At 56.2% G+C, this 16,394-nt stretch overlaps 1 protein-coding gene across 1 annotated transcript; it reads right to left on the reverse strand.

Annotated features, from left to right (window-relative positions):
- Positions 1-284: 284 nt before the first annotated feature.
- Positions 285-2,601, reverse strand: MARCKSL1 (MARCKS like 1). The gene is made up of 2 exons (XM_070403219.1): positions 2,334-2,601; positions 285-1,534 (listed from the first exon to the last, which is right to left on the reverse strand). The coding sequence occupies exons 1-2, from the start codon at positions 2,418-2,420 to the stop codon at positions 1,022-1,024; spliced, it is 600 nt and encodes a 199-aa protein (XP_070259320.1). The 5' UTR covers positions 2,421-2,601; the 3' UTR covers positions 285-1,021.
- Between the last annotated feature and the right edge of the window lie 13,793 nt (positions 2,602-16,394).

Here is a 16,394-nt window from a genome sequence, read left to right on the forward strand (position 1 = left end):
GGGCAACGCCCCAACAATAAAAGAACCCTACAAACTTACCTGTCCTTCATCCCTCCCCTCAAGGTTTGAGGTTAACCAATCCTTTTTAAATTTTATTTTTTAGAGAGAGGAAGGGGGAGAAAGAGAAAGATTGATTAGTTTCCCCTGGCATGAACCCCAACTGGGCTTGATAACTTTTTGCTATACTGGACTACACTCCAACCAACTGAGCAACACTGGCCAGGGCCGAGATTAACCAATCTTCTCACCCTTCCCCCAGAAGGCCACTCATTAAAAAGCACCACTAAAGGGACAACATTTATTCCTTTTCCAAATGTTACAGTAAAACCAGGTGGAAGAGAATGGTTTTAAAAGTTAGACAAAAAAAAAAAAGTACAAATCTGAGATTTGGCCATTAAAAGTTATTTACAACAATGGGAGGGGGAAAAGAAAAGAAGTTGTTTCACATTACAGACCTCCCCCCACCCCAAAGCCTAATACTTGCTTACCAAGTCAAAAAAGAGACACAGTTGATTCACAAGCTGGAGGTTTGAACTTGAGTAAGACATTTATAAAAACCTAGACAGGGGCAGTGTCCTCCCCTAGCCCAGGTGCCACGAGGCACAGCACGAGACTAAAAACAGGGAAGGCTGGACACTCAGGGTTTAGGAGTGTAGGCACCCCACATCTGGCTCAGGGATTTGGGGAGTAAACAAAACCTACTTGGAAAAGAATTGGGGAGGAAAACAGCAATTGCCTTATGTAGGGGTGGGGACAGGGAAAGAGGTAGGGACAGGGGCAGGAGCATTTCACATCACTAACCTAACGGGAAACCATCTTCAACTGGCCTTAAGAGGAAGACCAGGTGGGTGATGGGAGAATCCACAGGAGGGAAAGGAGGAAAGGGAACGTGGCTGGGAGGGGGCAGAGCCCCTTCCTTTCTGGGCACAGGAAGGCAGCCAGGGCACCAGGTCCAGGCAGTGACCTCACAAGGACAGCACAGTTTTTGCAGCTTAGAGATCACCCACCTGTCCCAACCCAGCTACTCATTCTGCTCGCCGGCAGGTGTAGGGCCACTCTCTGGCCCCGAGGGCGTGGACAGCTCTGCAGCCTGGGGCCCTGCCTCCTCTTCTGTGTCTCCGCCCTTGGAGGCAGCGCTAGCCTCTGCCCCCTTGGCCTGAGGCTCCTGGCTCTCCGGGGTGGCGACAGCCTTCCCTTCCTGGGCAGTGCCTTCCTCGATGCAGGCACCGATCTCCCCCTGCTCCTGCTCTTCCTCTGTGGGTGAGGAGGCAGACGATTCACCCCCACCCTCCTTGCGATTTCTCTTGAAGGAGAGGCCACTCAATTTGAAAGGCTTCTTGAAAGAGAATTTCTTCTTCTTCTTGGGGGTCTCCTTGGGGGGTACCTCCCCCTTGGCCTCAGCTCCCTGGCTAGCGGGTGCTGGCTCAATGGCATCACCAGTGGCCCCGGCTGCCTCCTCTGTTCCGTTCACAGGGGGCGACTCCCCTTCACCCTTGGGGGATAAGTCTCCATTGCTTTTCACATGGCCATTCTCCTGCGGGGCAGAGGAGACAGCAGTGAGGCTCAGGACGCCACCCCGCTCCAGCCCGCCTCTATCCCTTCCAGACAGCGGGGGCTCGACTCCTCCTGCAGCCTCACCCGCACCCGGGATCCCGTCAAACATCTCCCGCCTGCCCTTCCAGGCGCGCTGGGGCCGAGAGCGGAGGCCGCGGCCGGCAGGAGGCGCTGGGGTCCCGTGGCCCCCACCCACTTCCCCGGGGCGCGCTCTCCATTCCGCGCAGACCCGCAGGCGGCCGCGGGGCCGGGCGGGCCGCCAGCCGTGCTGCCGAGATTGGGCGGGAAGCCGCCCCGGGGCGCTGTTCCCGCACCTGGACGGCCCACGTCCCGGCCTCCTGCTTTGTGTAAACGGCCCCCCACCCACCGCTGGCTCTCCCCTCCTCCCGACTACCCCCTGAAAAAGGGCGGGGGGCCACCGAGGCTGGGGCTGCGGCTGCGGGGGGAGTGCTCGGAGGGGAGGGTACCCGCCCCACGGCCCCTGGGCGCCCCCTCGGCGCGGCCCTTTGTTCCCCGCGCGGCACTCGGGGCGGCCCGGGGGCAGCGCCGAGGGCCGGGGCGGCGAACAAAGAAGGCGGCGGGGCCTGGCCGGCGCCCCCTCCCCGCCCCTCCCCTCGCTTCGCCCGCGGGGGCTGCGGCGCCGAGAACAAAGGGACCAGGCGGGGGAGGGGGTTGCCGCGTGTCCCGGGCCGGACAAAGCGCGCGGCCCCGGCTCAGGGCCCTAGAGGGGACGAGGAGCGAGAGGAGGGGGCCAGGGCGGGCCGTGCCAGCGCACCCACCTGTCCGTTGGCCTTAGCGGGGGAAGCGCCTGCTGCCTCCTCGGCGGTCACGTCGCCCCGGGGAGCCTTGGAGCTCTGGCTGCCCATGATGCGGGGGTCTGCTGGGGGGGGCGCCCGGAGCCGCCCCGGGCTCGCGCCGCAGGGGATCACTCGGTGGGGTCGGCCTGGCCGGCGAGGGGGTGGGGCTCGCGCCTGAGGGGGAGGGGTGTCGGGGGAAACCGAGCTGCGCCCCCGCTCCGCCCGACCCGAAAGCTGCGCCCGCCGCCGCTCAGCTCCGCGCCAGAATGCCGCCCGCCGCCCGCCGAGCCGCCTATATATCTGGGCCCCGAGCTCGGGGCGTGGCTGGGCATTTAAATGAGCGCCCAATCGAGGGGCGGGGGCGGGCTCAGGTCGCGCGCCCCGCTAGTGCAGTGGCGATGCTGGAGGTCTGGTCCCCCAGCCCGCACGGCAGGTGGGTGTGATGTGGAAGGAGCGAGGCGGGTTCTTGGCGGGCTGGGCAGAGGGGCGCGCTGCTGGAGGGAAGGGGAGCGAGCAAACATCCCCTCCTCTCACGCCCGCCTCTCGGCGCCAGGAGTAGCCCCACTGCCTCGGTCCTGCCCTGGCAGCCTCCCCCTAGAACTCTTGAAGGGCTACCTCATCACATGCTGGTCGTGAGTTATGCTCCAGAGAATGCGGTCATCGAAGCTGCAGGGCCCCTCGCTAGGATCTGCACCCCCTCAGGCCCAAGACAGGTGCGAGGTCCCGCCCACTCCCCTGCGGGCCTGCCCGAGCCAGCCTGGGGGTCTGACCACATGTTGGATCGTTCTGGTCAGACCGGTGAGACGAGGCCCCATCCTCATCCCTCCGCTCAGTCCTTGGTGGCCAGTCATGCTGAGCCCCCACAGACAAGCTCACTCTTGGTCCCTCATGCCCTCAGCTTGGGCACTTTGAAGGTGGTCCTGCGACCTTGAAGGGCATCTTCATCTCCCTTTGACAGCTGAGGAGCCTGGGGCTCAAAGACGTTGTTATACTCTGTCTGACTTGTCCGGTGCTCTCCCCCCCCACACCTGCTCCCCTACATCAGGACTCCCCATGAAGCAGGCAGAGGTACCCCAGGAAGGGGATCAACAAACCTTCCTGAAGAGGAGGGGTAGGACATCACCAAGGCTCCCTCCAAGCCTGGACAGGCCATGGGAACCCCAGCGGCCTGGCTGGCCCCAGATGTGTATATGTGCAGCTGCCTGGGGTGAAGGGGTTGTGTGTGTTGTCACTGTGCAGCAGGAAGGGGATGGGAACTGGAGGAAGCAAAGTGCTACAAAAGCAAGGCTGTCTCCTGGACAGCTAGCTCAGCCTGGTGCCCATCTTCCCTCCAACCTACAGTGGGTAAGGCCTCCTGAGAGGACCAAGGTTCTCAGGGATGGGCATATCCCCCCCCCCCCCCCGCATTCTCCCCCCCCTCACACACACACCTGAGAAATCAGGAACTCTAACCACAGAGCAGGCAACATGGGGGTGGAGAGATAGGCTGCGGTGGCTTCTACATTCAGCACTTACTCTTATATCTCCATCCCCACCCACAATTGGATACATAACACTCTCAGCTTCATTAGCACCCTCCCATTTTATAGTATGGGACACTGAGGTTCAAAAAAGGAAAGTGACATGTTCAAGGGCACACAGCACATACCAGTAGCTGAGGGTAAGAAAGAGCCAAGAGACCTGCTACAATGGGCTGAAGGCTGTAAGGAAACCCCGGGAAGAATTCTCTGTTGAGATCTAGGGCCGCTTGGTCAGAGTGGGAAGCAAGAAGAACTAGCTTTGGGGTGGTGGTTGGGGGGACACCAGGCCCAGCTGCAGCTCTCATATGACAGTGACTTCTCTACCCACTGCCAAAGGGATGGACGTGGTGACCTGCATCTCTGTGTTGGCCACAATAGGGAACCCACAGTGCTGCCAGGAGCTACCCACCTGAGCTGGTAGGGCTTAGCTGGAGGGTGTGGGTGAGTTGAGGAGAAGTTGAGGTCAGAGGTTAAGAGCAGATCCCAAGGCTCCTGATTTCCAGGCACTGCCTTTCGGGGGATGAGAGGCAAATTGCTTGGATAATCCCAGGAGGAGAAAGGAGCATCAGAGCTAAAGGACCCTGAGTCCCCAGATCCTCAGAAGGAGTCTGGTCCGCAGGGAGCCCCTGCATTATCCATCGGACGTTGCTGGAGGCTGCAGGCAGGGGGATGCATGGGAGCCCAGGCCCTCAGCAAATCTAGGTCCCAGCAGAATCTGGCTTCTGGAAAAAGGAAGAGGTTTAGAGGATGCTGCAGGAGTGAGGGGGTGGGTACAGCAGCCCCCACCGCCTCCTCTGTCCACACTGCTGCTCCTTCCTCCCCAGCTGCTGCCAGCCCAAACAATGTGTCCATTGTTCTGCGTCTCCAGGGGCCTGTGTGCAACTGTGTGTGTCTGTTTCTCTCTGTGTGTGACTGTGTATTGCTCTGTATCTGTCTGTGTGTGAGACTTTGTGACTCTGCATGTGTGTGTGACCAGGTGTGTACAGCTGTGGTTGTGTGAGTCTGTATCCTTGTGTGACTGTGTGTATTTAGGGTGACTCTTGGTGACTCTGAGACTTTCTGGGTGTGTGCTTGTCTGTCCTTGAGATTGCATGTTGCTGACTATTGTCTGGCTGTGACTGGGTGTATTCCTATGAGTGTGTGTGGCTGTGTAGAGGATGTCTATGGGTGTGTGGACAAAAGAGTGAATACTTTGTATGTGTGCTCATGGGTGCTGGGTGTGCTTCAGTGGGTCCCTGAGGCTGTGGTGGTCAGAATCTTTGAGGTGTGAACTTTGGCCAGGAAGAGTGGCAGGGAAAGGAGGAATGGGAAAACAGGGTGACTCCAGGATACATGGGGGAAGGGAAGCTGCAGAGACTAGAAACCCCATGTTTTCAAACATCCCCCATCTGTTCCCAGCTCTCTGGTAAGGCTCAGCCCCCGGCCCTGGTCCGAGAAGCTCCTAGTCCCCATGGACAGAAAGGAATGAATTTCCCTGGCAGGAAGCCTGGGACCTCAGAGAGATGTAGGGTGGGGCTGAAGATGGAGGAGGGCAGCAGAGAACACTGTCCCATAAAGGAGGCTGGGGGGCATTTTGGGATCTCTGAGGGGGGCCCTGTGGTGGGGATCAGATCAGATGCCAGGTGGGGTGGGAGTAAGCACTACCTAGTCAGTGATGGAGGATGGGCCTTCCTAGTCAGGAAAGGCCTAGAGATGGGGGAAGACATCAGCGAGTGGCTAGGTCCCCGTGGAGGCCTTAGGAATGGTGAGTTGGCACAGCTCAGGCGGGGTCTGGTATGGGCAGGAGAGAGGCTGGTTCTTGGGCCAGCTGGGCAGAGGGGTGTTCCCAGCCCCAGGGTCCCTGTCTCCTTCCAGGAACATCACCTGGACCCAGAGACCTTAGTTCTAGCCCCAGGTCTGCCTCTTCCTGCTCTGTAACTGTGAGCCAGTCCCCTCTCCTCTTGGGCCTCAGTTTGCTTATCTGTACAGTGAGAGGTTGGGCTCTGATTCAAACTCACAAAGACTGGAATTCCTTCTGTTCTCACCAAGGCAGAGTGTCAACTGTGAGTCACACAGGCCCTGCTCACAGGGGTTTCCCATTGAGGGAAGAGACAGGCAATCCCTAAAGGGGAAAAGAAAGACCAGACGAGGATCGTGGGCAGCGTGGAGAGGGGGCATGTGGGTGGGCCAGGGGATGGAGGAAGAGCTTAGAGCAGGACAAAGGGAGAACAGCAATTGGCTTGTGTGAGGACGTGGATGGAGGGAAAGGCCTAGTCCGGAGGAAAGTTCAGGAGACAGGCTCCCTAGGATTCGGTGACTGGCGGGGTAAAGGGGTTGGTTGAGTGGGGAGAAGGAAGTGATGAAGTTGTTGACCACATTTCTGTTTGGGGGTGACAGCTAGCAAAGTGAATTCTTTGACTGAGACAAGGCAGCGGAGGAAAAAAATAATTGGGAGGGGTTTGCTGAATCTAGACTTGTTGAGTGTGAGGTGCCCAGAGGACACTCGGGGAGATGACCAGGACACTTCAGCACATAGACATGAGATCACAAAGGCCAGGGCCCAGCCTGACTAGAGACCATCCAGGGACAACCGACAGAAGGTTTTAAGTCAGAACTGACCCCACAAAATCTGGGCCTCCGGTCACTGCTTTTAACAGGAGCCACACAACACATGAGGTCACCCAGAAAGTACAGGGCAGTAAGGAGCACTGCCATTGGAGGGGCAGGCAGCAGGAGATGACCCCAGAAAGGAGCCGGGGAGGGAGCCAGCAGAGAGGGGGAGGGAAAACCCCAGAGGACAGAATCATGGAGACCTTGGCCACTGAGGAGATCTTTAATACTGACATGGCGCTTAACAAGGCAGGAATGACCAGCAGTAATAATAACCAAAGCTGCTAGCACTGATTACATGTTGCTTCCCATACATTCCTTCCAACCAGTGAGATATGTAGCATCTTTGTTTCCATTTACAGAGGAGGAAACCGAAGGCCCCCCTCCCCCCCCCCAGGAGGAGAGTTTACGTGAGCAGAAGCGGGGGAGGTCAGGACTAGCAGAAAGTGGTTTTCAGAAGCTCTGCAGAGCAGGGCAATGCTAAGTTCAGATGGAGGCATCCACAAGGGGTTCTGATGCTTTGGGATTGGGAGGAGCAGTCAGATGTCGGCAAGGCAGTCACAGGGCTGCCGGCCGGTGACGTGATCTCTGGCATCCTGGGTATGCTAGGTTCTGACAAGGTAGTCAGGAGGATGCAGGCCTGCAGCCTCGCTGCCAATCACTTAGCCTTGAACCTGGTCTAGATACTGAGCTACTTCAGGGCCTTTATTGGGACCCACCATGCAACCAGTCACTAAATCACAGGGACAGGGATTCTGAAAGTTCCCTTTCAGAATTTTAGGCAGCCCAGACCTAAAAATATCATTTTTAAATTTTTCAATTATAATTGACATACATTATTATATTGATTTCAGGTATACACCCGTTATTAGACACAACTTAGTAAGTTACTAGACAGAACTTACTAAGTGATCATCCCAATACTCCTTTCCTCTCTCTTCCCCTGGTCTCTGTGTGTGGTGGCGGCGGGGTGGGGGGCGGGGAGCGGGGGGCTGCGTAATGCACAGGGCCCAGCCCAGGCACTGTCCCAGAGTCGTTTCTCTGGCTGTTTCTCCAATAGCCAAGAGGTGTGTAATCTCAGTTCACCTACATATCTCCCCCAGGCTTGATGAAGTCACCAGAAATTCAATCCTGTTTTTCTGGGCTGCCCTGAACCTCTCCCTTCCACTTTCCCAACTTTCAGTTTCTTTTTAGATCCTGAGTGTCGTTGGGGAAGAGGTGGAATGTGGATTGCTTACAACTTTCCAGCCAAAAACCCCCACTTAGGGGAAGTCCCTTTAAAAGGGAAACTAAAATTCTCTCCCAGACCAGTCCCCAGTCCCACCCCTTTCTCTCCACACTGCTCATCACCTCTCCCATTCAGCCTCTTCCTCCAATGATCTGGACCCAAATTACGGTTATCTTCCAGCTTTGTGACCCTAACAAGACTCTTCCCCACCCTGACCCTCACCATGCCCACTCTAAAATGAGGGCGCTGGGTGCCGCTTCAGGTTGTAGAAAGGGTTCAGTGAGTTATTGTGTTGAGCCAGTTGTAGTGGTGAAGAGCTGGCTCCATCATGTCCTAGTTGTGTGTCTCTTTAGGCCCTCTCTGAGCCTCAGTATTCTCATCTGTAAAATGGGAATAACAGTATCCACTTCTTAGGGCTACTGTGAGATAAATGAGCTAGTGCCAGCCAGTGAAGCCTGTAAAACCGAGCTCCTGAGGCGAGGAGCACCCGGGAAATTCAACAATGTTCCTAGATTCCATTACATGACATGCCAGGCAAAGGCCTGACACAAAGTTAGGACTCAACAGTGTGCCCATTTCCTTCCCTCTCTTCCCTCCCTGCCCCGGGGAGAAGAGATGAGGGTAGGACCACCCTGAGAAAACCTTGCAGTCTCTCCATCAACAATCTTCTGGGGCAGGTGGTAGAGGGACTGACCAGGCTGATCCAGACTGACCAGATACTGAATTGCTCAGAGGGAGATTTATTTGGCTCAATATCTTCCTTAAATGGTAAAGGAATCTGCCTCCCTCCAGAACCCTGAGGATTCTCTTTCTCTTGTCTTGCACCCCAAAGTGTCCCCCTGGGACCTCCTTTTAGTGACTTTTCCCAGAAAGACACCCCCTGGAGCCCCCCTCCAGCACATACTTATCTGTCTGTCCCCTCCCAGTCCATCCACAAATTCTCCTTCCCTTCTGACCGCACAATGGGCCTGGCATCCCGGTGGCCCTCCCCCGGTGCCTCTGAGAGATTGAGCTCCTGGCCCCCTTGTCCTCATTTTCTCCTCAGTCCACTGAACTTCAGATTTACTGGATTTTTTAGTTCAGAGGCTGAGCTTCGACCACCTCAGGGCCGGGGACATGCTGTTCCCTCCACCTCGAATGCTTCTCCACTTCTCTGCTTGCTGCGTTTCTACTTTCCTCTTAAAACCCAGACCAAACCACTCCTGAGGACTTTCAGATGCCCCAGGAGGAAGGAATGGCTCTCCCCACCACATAGGGCCATACCTCTGGGCTTAGGGTTCCCACTCAGCACTTCTCACACGGCATCTTCTCGGTGCTGGGGAGTATGAGTGCAGCCTCAGAGTTAAAGTTTGAGATGCTTATTAGAGTGGAGACACAGGCTGCAGTGAATGGATCAACAAACCTGGACTTCAGAGGAGTTGGGGGGGCGGGTTCCAAATTTGAAGCCACAGGATTAGACGGGATCCACTAGAGAGGAGGGGCTCCTGAAGACAGCGCTGGGACTGTCCTGCGTGGGAGCTGGGAGCGTGTGTAAGCGGGAGGCACTGCGACAGGTTCCAGGCACCTTGGAACTGATTGAGGGCTGGAGATCACTCATTGCCCGCCAGCGTGGACCTGAGACCCCGGAGGGCTCAAGGCTTGGAGATGCCCTGACGGGACCATGTCCCTCCCCTGCTTTAAACCTGTCCATGTCTCCCTACTTCCTTCTGGAGAATGTCTCACTCTCTACTTTGGCCTTCAAACTCTTGGAAGCAAAAAAAAATTTTTTTCTTTGAAGCTCCAAGCCCAGCTAGCTTCATTTTAGTCCAAGTCCACTTGGCTGCCAGTCTCACCATTCCATCAGTGAGACGACCATTTCCACCTACAAATCACCAAACCTTTCTCCACGCTGCCAGTTCTGCCTGCACTGCTGTGCCACGTGTGTGCCTTCCCTGATGCTCACCCATCAAGATTCAGCTCAAGGGACCCCTCCTGTAGGCTTTTCTGGCCCAGAAGACTCTCTGTGCCTCATAGAAACTAGTGTCATCATTCCCCCACCCCCGCGGCATTTTACTGAGCTGAAGTATATCTCTGCTTTTCTCTTTCTATCACTGTGAGAGTCTGGAGAGCAGGAGCCAGGTCTGGTTCATCCAGTCTACCCTACTGGGGGGTTCATGGGTGGGAATGGGTGCAGTGGGGAGATTGGGGGTGACAACAGATGCCCCAACCCCTGGGCTCAGTCTAACTCCTTGTGTGGGAATGGGGAGAACTGAGAGAGCCACAGAGAGGCGGAAGCGGCTTTATTTGGGCACTAAAGGGCAGGGAGCCCAGGAGAGGTCAGAGTTAGGTCATCTTCGCCCTCAGAGAGGGGCAGGAGATTGTGCAGTGCTCCCAGGCCATCTTTCTGCTCATCCTGGCTTGGCCCAAGTCAGCTCCAGGACCATGATGCGGTGAACCTGAAGTCTGTCTTCCCAAATCTCTGGAAAACAGACATCTGTGACACTCCTCTGGAACCACAGGGCACAGGGTGTGTAGCTGAGCATGCCAGGCTGCCTGGCCTCACATGCCGCTCTGCCATGAACTAGCAGATGCCCTTGGGCAAGTCATCTAATGGCTCTGAGCCTCAGTCTCATCGGAGGATAATGAAAATGATGATGGTACCCACCTCCCAGGGGTGTGATGAGGCTTAAGAAAGATAATTGAGCCCAGCCAGCATGGCTCAGTGGTTGAGCATGGACCTATGAACCAGGAGGTCACGGTTTGATTTCTGGTCAGGGCACATGCCTGGTTGCGGGCTCGATCCCCAGTGTGGGGCATGCAGGAGGCAGCCAATCAATGATTCTCTCTCATCATTGATGTTTCTATCTCTCTCCCCCTCTCCCTACCTCTCTGAAATCAATAAAAATATTTTTTTTAAAAAAAAGAAAGATAATTGAATGCAAAGCTTAAGCATGGTACCTGGCAGAGATCAATGTGCAATAAATATTATTTGTTATGATTATTTCTACTTTATCAGGAGACCGGGTTCTGGTCCCAGTTTTGCCATGTTTTCCTCTCTGGGCCTGCCTGAGTTTCCATCTGTAAAAAAGGGGCGTGTTGAAGGGTTCAATGAGATAATGGATGTGGCAGAGGCTTCCAAGGTGAATGACTACCTCTGCCCCTCTGAGGTTTATCTCCTGGGGAATGCAGGGGCGTTGTCACCCCCACTCTGTCAGGTCTTTACTGGGCTCTCAGTCCAGGCAGTACCTGCTCCCACAGAGCCAGCCCATCTCCTCCCCTCTGCCCACAAGACAGAATGAGAGGAAGGGCTGGCCAGCAGGGACTGTGGTTAGACAGGACGAAGGACTTCCTTCCTTCCGAGCTGCAGGATACTACCCTGGAAAGGAGCCAGAGGTCTGGGGACTGAGGCTGCTGGGGGTGGGGTTGGGGGAGGGGTTGCTTTTAGGGAAATGGCCAGGCCGGCCTGGTCAGGCCAGAATGGTTTGGTGGGGTGAATTAGCTCTGCAGTGACCTCACTCTAGACACCCTGGAGGGGCCCTGTTTAAACCTGCCCTGTGGCTCCCAAGATCACAAAAACAATAGACAGGAACAGAGATGGCAATAGGGGTACTTGAGGACAGCCAGCCAGAGGCCAGAGGACACTCCTAGCCACATGCTGTTTCCTCTGTCCAGAACACTCTTCCCGGGGTCTGGAGTGGTTGACCCCCTCGTTCTTCAGGCCTTGGCTGAGAGTTAACCTCCTCAGTCAAGACATCCTGACCAACAAATGCATTCATTCAACATTGACTGAGCCCCAATTAAGAGTCAGGCACTCTTCTAGGTCTGTGAACACAACCAAATCCTGCCCACTACATAAAAAGTAGCATCTGGCCCACCTTGTTCTTAAACACAGAACATTTTACCTCTGACCCCTTTTTGTCTGTCTCCCCAACCAGAATATAAGCTCCATGAGGGCAGGGACTTCAACTGCTTGTTTCACTAAATGTGAACCCTGCGACTCAGTGTATAAACCTGACACAAACCACTAAAAAGGCCCTTGATAAATATTTGTTGAATAAATGGACACAGAGGCCAGAGATAGACAGATACACAGAAACTGAGCCATGCTGAAAGGATGCAGACGCTCAGAGATGCGCAGAAATGAAAGCATGCGCGCGCACACAGGATGATCACCATGACAGTGCCTGTCAAGCGGACCCTGCCTTCCTTCCCTGAGGTTATTAGGCTTAGTCACCAGGCCAAGGGCTGGAGTCACTCCTGATCCAGTTGGTGCCCAAAGCCAAGACCTAACTGGTCCCAGCACTCCTCATGCAGGGCACAAAGTTGGCATTATTTGAGGAGCCCTGTTTGGAACTCTTATTTTACTTTTTTAGATGTCTTCTGAAGAACAGGAATTTTAATATAGTTAAAATATGCTAATCTTTTAAAATATGCATGTGGTGGTACGAGAAAGGCAGGGATAAATAACACCGCAGAGACCCCCACCCAGCCCGTGTGCCTCTTCCTTTTTTTAAAAAATATATATTTTTATTGATTTCAGAGAGGAAGGGAGAGGGAGAGATAGATACATCAATGATAAGAGAGAATCATTGATCAGCTGCTTCCTGCATGCCTGCTACTGGGGATTGATCCTGCCATTGGGGCAGGTGCCCTGACCGAATCCTGACCTGGTTCATAGGTCGATGCTCAGCCTTCTGAGCCACACCAGCCGGGCCCACGTGCCTCTTCCATTTCAGCTCAACTCCTCCTGGTCCTGAAGTCTGCAGCAGCCGCGCACCCACCTCGCATTCAGGCCTTGCCCCAACCCTCCCCTAGGCTCCGCCCCCACAACACGCCCCTCCGTGGTCGCCCCCTCTCCAGGCCCCGCCCCTTACCGGTTCTCACGGGCGCAGAGGAACTAGATGTCTCTTCCTCTTGCCCAGGAATTGGTAGTTAATATTCTGCCACCGGTGCGTCCACCTGGAGGGCGGGAAAATTTGGCAGACAAGATGGGAGCAAGGCTCCCCTACGCCCCCAGGGCTCCGCCCACTCCGCCTAGCCCCGCCCCTCACCCGCTCTCAGCCCCTCAGGCGCCGCCCTCCGCAGTTCCGCCCCTCCTCCCGCTCGCAGGAACCGTCAAGCCCAGCCCATCCAACTCCTGACTGGCTACTCGGCTGTGGGGAGCCGCCCCTTCTCACAGGCCCCGCCCCCGGCGGTAGGCCCCGCCCCTCCCAGAGCCCCGCTCCCCCTGGTCCCTCGCTCACGTGAGGCGCGGGCGCGCGCCGTAGCAGCTGGGCCAGCGCGCGGAGGGGATGTCGGCCAGGCCCGTGGCCCCCGGCAGCAGCAGCAGGTTGCGCGCCGGCCAGCGCCAGGCGGCGCCGGGCGGGAGGCGGCGCTGCGGGCTCAGCCAGTAGTCGCCCAGGCTGCGGCGGGCGGCGGGCGCCGGCGGGGACGGGCCCCGGTAGCCCCAGAAACACAGCTCCTGGTCCAGGCGGTGCGGTGGCGTGGCCCGGGGTCGCCTGCGGGGACGTGGGGCAGCGGTCACCCCAGGAGGGGACCGCGAGGGGGAGGAGGGGCCGCCTCGAAGGCCGGGGTCACTCCTGGTGGAGTTCGCGGGACTGGGAGGGGGATTGGAGGCCCCCATCGGGGCTTCCCCAGGGCCTAGCGCCTCCTTCCCCACCTGCCAGGCCAGGCCCCTGATCCTGCTGGCGCCCCCCGCAGCCCCCTCACCGGGAAAGAAGGAAATTCACCACGAAGTGGGCAGTCTCGGTGAAGAGCATGGTGTCCAGGCCGCCTGGCCGGCCTCGGCCTCTTTAATACCTGCCCAGGCGTGGAGGGGCCTGAAAGCCCATAGTCCCCCTGGGCCGGCTGTTTTTAGCAGCGGCCGCAGCTGGCAGCGTGGGTGGGGGCAGCGCCAGCCCCTCTGGCGGGTCCAGTCCGGTGTCTGACTTCACCAGCCGCTTTGGTGGGAGAGAGCTGGTCACCAGATCTTAAGCGTCCCCTGGACATGGCCCCGGGACCTGGGACGGAAGGGCAAGGGCGGGCAGAGGCAGCGAGAGGGGGCGGAGGGCAGGAAGGCCAGCTGCCGGTTGAATAAACCTTCCCGTTCCACTCCAGCCTCCACGCTCACACCTGATGGTGTGTGTGCTCAGGTGGAACCCACACCTCAAAAGGCCTCCCTGCTCCCAGGCTGAGGAGCCCCGCTCACTCGCTCACTCGCCCTTTAAGAGCCTTTCCCCCTTGCTCCAGGGCACTCTTCAATGTCAGAGGCTCTCAGCCAGCTCCAGGTCAGGAATTCTTATCTACTTCAGGAATGCGTTTCTGGAGCTTCAGGACCCTAAGCTGTCTGCAAAGTTCCAGACACAAGTATATTTCTGGAAAGAATCTAGAAAGGGTTCCTGACTACCTCCCCTCCCCCTAAAAAGTCCTTAATCTGGTCTAACCCACTCTTTGCAGAACGGGAAACAGGTTCAGAGATAAAGCCCAAAGTAAAACCCTGGCTTCCTACTACTCTGTTTGCCCCCCCCCCCCCCGACCCCCAACTAAGAGAGACAACTCTTCTGTGCCCTTGTCCTGCTCAGAGCATGGGGTTCAGGGATCAGAGCCCTCAACCCCTGGGGATCCTGAGCAGCGTTCTGGCCCAGCTCCCTTCCCCACACTGCCAGTTGGGGCTATTTCCCCCCAGTGACTCATACTGGCTGCTGGGGAGAGTGGGCAGCTGTTTTGAGCCCCCAGAGTCCAGTACAGGTCCTGACTTGCCCCCCCCCCCCAAATTGTGCAACCACATTTGGGGATTTAATCTCTTTTCCTTCCTTAGGGATTCTCCTCTCATTCCTTCCCCTTTCTTTCTCTCCAACCTCTCCCTCCCTGACGGCTCCTTCCCAGCAGCAAACAAAAAGGCTGTAGTCCTTCCTATCTTTGAAAAAGAAAGCCCTCCTTCAACCCTGTGTCCTTCTCCAGATCCCTTCACAGCCAACATTCTTGAAAGAGTTGTATGCACACTCTTTCTACCTCGGCACTCACACAGTGTGGCTTCCGCCCCCACCTTTCCTCACCAAGGTCATCACCACTGACCTTGTTGCTAAATCCAAAGGATGCTCTCCAGGCTTTATCTGACTTGACACAGTCACATACTCTCCTGGTTGAAGTACTCTGTGTCCTTGTTTTTCTGGACACTGCACTCTTGATTTTCCTATCGTACTGATTGCTTCCACGCGGCAAATTTCTTCTTTGCTCACTGCCTAAACATAGGTGTCCCGGCCCCGCAGTCTGTCCCGAGGGACTCTGCTCTCATCGGTTCCCACGCCTTTGGTGTCCCCTGTGTCAGGGACTCACTTCTCTCTTTCAGCCCTGACCTCTCTTCCCTGCTCCACACCTGTCTCTTGGACCCCGACCCTAGATGCCCCACCTCACAGGAAACATGCCCAGCACCTGCCCTTCCTCTCATGTTCCCCAGCTTGGCCCTTTTCTCCGTTGCCTGAACTAGAAATCTGGGCTTGGTTCTATACTCTTCCCTTTCGATATTCAAGGAGCTACAAAATCCTGTCCTCTCTGATTCACACCCAAATCCCATTGCTTCTCTCCATTTCCACTGCTCACACCTGGTCCCAGTACCTGTGGCCTTGTACCTGGGAGGCTGCAGCAGCCTCCCGATTGTCTCCTGCTGCCACTCTGGATCTCTTAGGCCATCTGTTCCCACAAAGCAACCAGGGTTGTCTTTCCAACCATGAGTATGTCCCTCTGCCCAGTGTCTTCAGCAAAAAGTTCACGCATGGCACACACCAATTCCAGTGCTGGGCCATTTCCCACCCCGGGTTTTTGCCTGGGTAACTGCTTCTTATCTCAGTCCCAGTGTCAGTTCCCTAGGGAAGCCATTCTGGACACCGCCAGCTGGCTCTGCTTTTCCTTCTACAGCACTGTGGCCTCTCCTCGGTGGACTCATCAAGCAGGCATTCGCTAGCTAATCTAATCTGCAGACATTCTACAAAATCCTTAGCCCTCCCATTTTAGGCCCTGGGGGTGTCGGGATGAATATGTCCTCATTGAATCCATTCAGCAGGGATAAAAGAATATAGTAAGTACACAGTGGGATAATTAGGTGCTACGGGAGGGCAGAAACAGGTGGGCAGAGCCTTCTTTGAGAAGTGACAATTGGTGGAGATCTGAAGGGTCAGTGGGATTGGAAAGGAGGCTATTCCAGGCAGGAGGAAGGTGGGAAAAATGTTTAGTGAAGAGCTGAGGGGTGTCCAGTGGCTGGACAAGTGATGTAAAGAAGCCACAGATGAGATTTAAGTAGGAGAATGACATGGCTGGGTTTGTGGTCTTTATAAGTCCAGACTGGAGGAATCAAGTGAGGAAGAAAGCAGAGGGGCTGGTTAGGAGCTGCTGGAGTAATCCAGATTGAGTAGCAATGAGGGCTTGATTCGGAGGGGTGGCAGAATGGACTGTGGTCATCGGGACTGGGGTTGGGAAAGAGAGAGGGAATGAAGATGATTCTGGTGCCCTTACCCCAAGGGTGGGTGGGGAGAGGCCATGGGAGCTGGGACACCCATATCCCTGTGGTGTCCAACTCACTGATCTACCTGGTTTGGGGTTTCCTGAGTCTTCTTCCCAGCTGTTCCTCATTCATCATTTTTCCTAGAGGAGCAGGTGGAGGCTCAAGAGGAGGAGGCTGCTAAGGAGACCCAGATGAGGCAGAGGGGAGGACAAAAGGCGAGTTGGGTCAGAGTCCAGATGTGATGGGGTTTC

Source organism: Myotis yumanensis, unplaced genomic scaffold, assembly GCF_028538775.1.
Source record: "Myotis yumanensis isolate MYYU_CA2020_CCGP unplaced genomic scaffold, mMyoYum1.0.hap1 SCAF_2, whole genome shotgun sequence".
NCBI lineage: Eukaryota > Metazoa > Chordata > Mammalia > Chiroptera > Vespertilionidae > Myotis > Myotis yumanensis.

Coding starts and splice junctions, on each gene's coding strand:
- MARCKSL1 (XM_070403219.1), bottom strand. CDS start 2,420: ATGGGCAGCCAGAGCTCCAAGGCTCCCCGGGGCGACGTGACCGCCGAG. Junction 1,535..2,333: donor CCGCTAAGGCCAACGGACAG/GTGGGTGCGCTG, acceptor TCTGCCCCGCAG/GAGAATGGCCATGTGAAAAG.